Consider the following 7,048-nt stretch of genomic DNA (forward strand, 5'->3'; position numbering starts at 1 on the left):
AGAGTAACCTTTGCAAATCAAGTGACGAGGTTTATTTACAAAGAAAAAAAAATTAATTAAATTGACATAATTCATTATTTACTCTAATTGTTATAGTGAAAATTATTGTTACTTGTTTAACATTGTGTCTGTGATGTATTCGCTTATTTTGCATAGCATTTTTTGGCTCGGTAACTTGGTTCGTAACATACAGCCTATTTAAACCGCTTGCTAATGCTAAAGTATAAGGCATCACCCCAATTGATCAATTGTATCTTCTCAAATCTTCGTTGACACTGTATTACTGATAAACTATGCAACGTGGAAGTTTGGATTGTATCCTATCAATTATTAAATTACACATTTGTATGCACAGAAGCTAAGCAGTATTATAATATAATTTACACCCGATGTATGCAAATTATGATTGGAAAAATGATTTCTAACTTGATTTGCACACGGCCATGCAAAAAGGAATTATAGTACAATAACAAAGTGCTAAAAACAAGAAAAACTCACTTGATGCTCATGCTCATCTATTAGCTAAAGCTATCAAACAAACACTTCACTTATATAGCGGAAATTAGACAAACTTACCGGTCCAGCAGAAAGCTTGCAACTTCGGCGTCGCTTAGCAAACCCTTTTCCTGCTTCAGTGCCCTCCATTTGGGAAAAGCCATGCCGATGTTTATTCGGGTTTCTGCCGTTTTTTGTCTCGACTTCGCCTTGCTGCGTCGTATTTTCTCTTTTTTGAACGAACAGATTGACGCTCTAACGGCTCTTGTGCGGAGTATGTGTGGTCCGCCATTAGCGCAAATTTTGCTTCTTACTGCAACAAAGAACCGTTTATATTTCTACTAAAAAACACGACAAGTAAATGCTGTTATTGTTCTTCCTCTTCTTCTGCTAATCCTTCTATGTAGTCGCTTTGAAGCTGCCCCAAAAAACAGCCGAAGAAGAAGAACATATTCTCGCGCATCTTTCGTTTTACGAAACGCGCTTAGTTTGTCCGTGTAGTGCTACTATAGAAACATGGCTGTGCACATTAATAAATAACATGTAAGGGTGTGCCCGCGGTGTATATACATAAAATGGCTCATTGTAAGGTAATATAAACATTTCGTTTCATTTTGTAAGGTATTTCTTCACCACTCACAACATAGTTTTGTATTATATATTACATTTAGGTGAATAAATCCTTCAAAATCCTACACATTGTACCTTTAAGGTTCCTAAGAACACAGTGGCCTCCATAATCCTTAAATGGAAGACGTTTGGGACGACCAGATCCCTTAAAGAAAGAAGAAGGTAAAGAAGAACCCAAAGATCACTGTGGCTGAGCTCCAGAGATGCATTCGGGAGATGGGAGAAAGTTTTTAGAAAGTCAACCATCACCACAGCCCTCCACCAGTCGGGGCTTTATGGCAGAGCTTGGCCCGACGGGATCCTCTCCTCAGTGCAAGACACTTGAAATCCAGCATGGAGTGTGGTAAAGAACACCTGAAGGACTCCAAGATGGTGACAAATCATCAGTTTGTTGCATCTTAAGAATCGCCTGAAACTCTTAAGTGTAATTGATTATGTGTCTTATTGAGTCTAACGCAGTTTCGTTTCCATTCTATGCGTCCGCTGAGTCACGTGCTGTTAGTTTGCGTTTGTTTCGCGTGTTATTGGAAGATATTGGAAGGCGTGTCCTGCTGAATTCAATTTTGTGATTAAACGGGTATATAAATGCGATTAATCACCGCGTGCAGCGGTCGCGTGCTGCCCTCATCGCGTGAAGACCGAAGAGAGTAAAGACCATCAACTCTACCTATGCGACTCCATCGAGCAAGGACACCGACAAATTGGGACAACATCCAATTTCGTAAGACACATGCAAAGGCATCACAAAGAGAGGTAAGTTAATGCCATGTTTCAGAGTTAGCATTGCAGTTTGAGTATTTTTATAAGTATAGAAAGTAGGGCTTGCAGATAAGATTGATCGTATTTATATTGTCATTGCAATATGAACATGTTATATAAGGTTGGGCACCGAAACGTGCTTTTTAACGAGCCCTGGATCGAAGTTCGAACACTCAGGGGCAGGTGAACGTGAACGCGCACGCGCACGCGCACACGCACAGTTTGGAGGGCTGATAAAAAATCCCTTAAAAAGTGGTTAATTTTTTTGGTTAATTTTGGGGACACCACGTAATAAGTTGTAGAATGGGAACATATTCAAGTGTTTGCGGTTTATTTCTTTTGGCAGGATAAAATTGTTACTCTTCAATAAAAAAAGTGAAGTTACACTTCGGCTTGGTGAGTTGAGTGCTCTGCCTACAGTACATAATTACCTTATTTTATCTGCTCTTTGATCATTGCAAACAAAATTATTATCTTAGAAGATATGCTTTCTCTTGCATCACAAATGATAAATGTACACCCGTAAACCTGGACAATGCACGGTGTATGAAGACAACTTTTAATTCCTTTATTTCCAATGCTTTTTCACAAAAGTTTGGTTAGTCATCCTATTATTTAGATCCCTCATAAACTGTCTTTGACATTATTACCACTGAATCAAATTGAGGAAAGTACAAGATTAAAAATAGTCAACTAATATATAATCCTCAGATATGAATACGTTTATACAACTTACTCAATATTGTGACAAATATATAAGAACAAACACAGCAACAGCAGCTAATCAACAGCACTAGAGCTAATAGAAAATATCCCAGTGTGGTGGTCCAGAAGGCAAAAAGGTAGAGGGTCTTATTGCAGTAGAGGTCTCCAGCCAGGGTTTGGTTGTAGTTAGGAGGGTAAATAGAGTAAATCCACACACTCCCTGAAAAAAAATCATAATTCCTGTTTAAAAACATGACACTTCATTCTTTTTGAAAAGGCATGATCTTTTTTGAAAAAGCACAGGCATGATCTCCAAGCCATTTTACTTAACATGCATACACGCACCCAAATTTCAGGCACAAACAGTTTTGTTGATGGTATGTTACCCATTCAGAACATTACATTTTTAAACAAATGTCTTGTGTATTCTCAAAAGTATTGCAAAAACAATGTGCAGAAGCTGTGAGTGAACTATGAACACATTAAGTAACCTTTTCCACACATCCCACCCTTTCTTACCACAGATCACCCAGCAGAAAATGAATGTAGAAACCAGAGAATTCCAATAGCCACAGATATTGCGGAGCTTGTTAGGACCTTCCTCTTCGGTCTCTTTAGCACATGGCAGACAAGTCAACAAGCCCAAAAATACACCAAATACCCCAGACACAAGCAAATATATGGGGATGTAGTGCTGTCGGGGACAGTCTTGGAGATATACTGCACCTGTGTTAATAAACATCATAACAACAGTGTAAATATAAGGCATAGAGAATAAACGTATAATACGTAAGATCCATTACAACACACCTATGGCAATCTGAGCGATGGGAAAAGCCATGCAGAGTAATTTTGTAATCACTGAAATTAAAAAATAAGGTTAATTTTGAGTCAAAATTGAATGCAAAGATTTATAAGGTTAACAAGAGAACATACCAAGGCAAGCCACATTTGTTATCGGAGGAGACTTGACATAACCCCACATTTGTTTTGGATCCATGATGCCTGAAGAAAGAAACCGCATAGAAATACTTTTGAAAGCAGGTCATGCATTTCTATGACACAAAGCATGCCGTTTTTACAGCACATTCTGTACATATTTAAGCTGTTAGAACACAGAGAGCAGAATCTATAGGGTTATATTTACCCTGTATTGGGACACATAATTATTGCTAAACCTGTGTAGATTAGATGTTTAAATGTTAATCCCATAAATATTGGTTTGAAATGGACGTTTCATTATTTGTCCTCTTTATTTATTCAATTATAAGTCATGATCTATGATTATTTTATGTCATTCACAAGCAGTGCAACAAAGTTGACCAATGCAACTTTGTAACTCTAAAAATAAAAATAATCAAATGAGCAGATGATACACGGACCCATAATGTCAAAACAATTTTTTATTCCATTCAAAACAACAAACGGGAAAAGAAAAAAAACTTCCGATATTTCGTTTTTCGTTTTTCTTCATGCCCCTTTTTTTGGAAAACGATGTTTTTGTTCTTATTTCAACTTGAAACTTGAAATCCAATAAATAAATAAACCGAATCGAAATAACCACCCGAATTAGTTTTTTTTTTTTTTTTGGGTGCTTTCGCAAGTCTTCTGCGCGTGCACGCTTTGCGCAATGCACAGTCGCCTACCGAGATCGCCTCTCACTAAATCCTTGGTGTTTTCAGTCTGACGTCATCACGCAACTCTGTTTTTTAGCAAGTTTAACAATCAAATGTTGTTTATAGGGTTAGAGTTAGGTTAGGGTTAGGGTGAAGTACCGCATGCGATCTTGCGAAACTCGAAATGGATGCATTTACATATGCTTCGTTTGTACTTTTCACTCCCGTTAAAAGAGTCACACTGACAGAGGAGGACATCACGGTGGAAAATCTCAAAAATATAATATTGGACAATGCCTAACATTCACATACAATACTTTCCAGAGCTTATACAGTCGAAGGTTGTTAGCATTATTGCTTTTAATATGTGACATTTAAGTGAACAGTTACCCACAGCTTGTTAGCAGCAGCAAATGTGTAAATCCATACATTACGGTTTTAATTTAGAAGTTATGTGATGCAAACAGCCCCTTCCCCCGTGACGTCACTCAACCGAATTCATTAGGTTCCCCCAGCAAAAACTACAGTTCTGCTATAGAGTCATTCACAAAATTGTTCAGTTTGTGTTGAAACTGTGAGGTTCTCATGTAGTCATTTGCACTATTAAATTACATCAGTTTTACCTAAATTAACCTAGTTAACTGCCAAATGATTGCAGTCATGTGCCTATCTAGGCCTATCTAATAATTTCCTTTATGCAGATTTTGCTTGCATTAGGCTACTGTTTTTAGGTAACATGCCAGTGCCTGTATCGGCCCATAATAATGTTGCAGTGTTCCCCAGAGAGACTATGGCCTCTTTTTCCAAAATCTCGTGACACGTCACATTATTTATAAACATTTCATGAACATGTACAGCTATAAAGACATTGTAAATTATAACTGATGGAACGCAGTTGTGGAGCGTGATGCCGTGCTCAGATAACGCGCTTGCGCAAAGCTTGCGCGCGCAGAAGTCCCTGCGAAAATACCCCAAAAATGGAAAAACAAGTAATTTCTTCCCGTTCTTTCGTTTTGATTTATGTATTTATTAGATTTCCCGTTTTAAAATGAAATTAGAAGATAACCATCGTTTTTTTTTAATTGTACATCAGTGGCGTCACTAGGCCTAAACTTCTGCCCAGCCCCCCTAAAAATATTAGATTCATTAATTTGTGATCGCTTCAGTCCCCTTTAAAAACTAATTTGAAACGGAGGCGCGATGCTTCAAGTTTTGGCTCCTCCCCTGATCTAAGTACAAGGTGTGTGTGTGTGTGTGTGTGTGTGCGTGTGTGCGCGTGTGTGTGTGCATTTATTGATAGATTGCTATGATATGACATCTGCATCGGTGCAGTTCTTGTAATTGCAGTTTAATTAATGTTACTGGACCAATACACGGTTCGCTTTCTCTGTACGTCTTCGCTGCGTTCACCTTCAGCCCTTATCGCAGTGTGATAGTTGTTTTTTCTTCCAACAAAAATGAAGCGATTAACACCCATGAAAACATTCTTTAGAAAACGATTATGAGATACTTTTTAAAATTTCAAACATATTAAGGTGTATCTCTGCATTACATTATGCAGCCATGCACAGAAAAGGATAAATACACACATCATTGTCTGAAAGCAACAAATGGCATAGAGAGAGAAACATCATGTGGAGTTATTTTGTTTTGTGTTATTAAATAGATTTTATTGTTAAGTAATAATGAATCATTAGTGTAACATGATACATTAGAGTAAGAGTCGAGTAAAGGGATTTTTGTTTTATATTAAGTAATTGATTTATAGAAGTGGCAAATTGCTAATTCATGTTGTTACTTTTAATGAAACGTGTGTACTTGTGTTTGTACAGTGAATAATGAATCAGGAAGTCTTCATTGTAAAAAAATCTACATTCCCAACACAAATGTTCTAGTGACTGGTCACATCTAAATGTTTCAATTTTTTTACAGTGTTGTATATGGCTCAGTCAGTACTCCTACTCCCATATATGAAATACAGGGAATACAATGAAATAGTGAATAGCAATAAGGTTAGTAGTAAACAACCCTACCCTAATAGTCAAATAATATTTTTTAATCATACCCTTATTGGGGGCTGAGCCCCCCTAAAATGAAAATCCTATAGAATCGCCCCTGTTGTACATACAGAAAAACGGAAAAACGAAATATCGATTCATTTTTTCTTTTCCCGTTTGTTGTATTGAATGTAATAATCAAATGATCAGATGATACATGGACCATTATGCATCTAATAAAACACGATAGAAATATAACAGTAAAACAAAAACAAGTTTTTGTTTGATTAAACGTGCTTACCTGTTATTTTGGAGATAGATATCTGATTTACTTGACACACGCTGTGTGGCGAGAGAAACGAGACGTGCACAGAATTGCAAACAACCAACCCCGGAGTGTGCTTTATCAAGCAAAAAAGCGTGAAAGGTGCAGTGGGGAAAGTGTCCAAACTCCTGGGTGCTCCTCTTCCGTGTGATGTGGTTTTGGTTGAGGTTTCCGTATCGGCAAAGGTGCTTGTGTCTGTTTAGGAGAGAAAAAAACAGGTAACGTCGTTAGTCTGCATTCCTACGAGACGCTGCTCTCCCCTGCATTCTCTGCCAGCGTGAGCACTTCCCATTATGAGCTGACGACCGGCAGGTGTGTGATCTCCTCTGTCTACCCGGCGACGCTATTTCTGCAAGGGGTGACTCGCCACAACGGTTACGGGGGATATGATGAAAACCCAGATGCAGGCAGGCAAAGGGAGAACATATAATATTTATTAACTGAAAACACAAAACAAAACCCACGAAGGGGAAAAAAATTAAAGAGTAACACACTAAAATAAACTTGAAATTAAACCACAG

The 7,048-nt window shown here is 37.8% G+C and overlaps 1 protein-coding gene across 1 annotated transcript; it reads right to left on the minus strand.

The window, feature by feature from the left end:
* Positions 1-1,398: 1,398 nt before the first annotated feature.
* On the minus strand, positions 1,399-6,746 carry LOC130417301 (transmembrane protein 272-like). The gene is made up of 6 exons (XM_056742774.1): positions 6,504-6,746; positions 3,526-3,594; positions 3,400-3,450; positions 3,109-3,315; positions 2,679-2,809; positions 1,399-1,479 (listed from the first exon to the last, which is right to left on the minus strand). The coding sequence occupies exons 2-6, from the start codon at positions 3,587-3,589 to the stop codon at positions 1,399-1,401; spliced, it is 534 nt and encodes a 177-aa protein (XP_056598752.1). The 5' UTR covers positions 3,590-3,594; positions 6,504-6,746.
* Between the last annotated feature and the right edge of the window lie 302 nt (positions 6,747-7,048).

This window comes from Triplophysa dalaica, chromosome 1, assembly GCF_015846415.1.
Source record: "Triplophysa dalaica isolate WHDGS20190420 chromosome 1, ASM1584641v1, whole genome shotgun sequence".
NCBI classification, from domain to species: Eukaryota; Metazoa; Chordata; class Actinopteri; order Cypriniformes; family Nemacheilidae; genus Triplophysa; species Triplophysa dalaica.

Excerpts from the sequence above, each read along its gene's own strand:
- LOC130417301 (XM_056742774.1), bottom strand. The coding sequence starts at position 3,589 with ATGGATCCAAAACAAATGTGGGGTTATGTCAAGTCTCCTCCGATAACA. Across the intron at positions 3,316-3,399 it reads CATCGCTCAGATTGCCATAG|GTGCAGTATATCTCCAAGAC; the intron begins GTGTGTTGTAAT and ends TTATTAACACAG. Across the intron at positions 2,810-3,108 it reads TTTCTGCTGGGTGATCTGTG|GGAGTGTGTGGATTTACTCT; the intron begins GTAAGAAAGGGT and ends ATTTTTTTTCAG.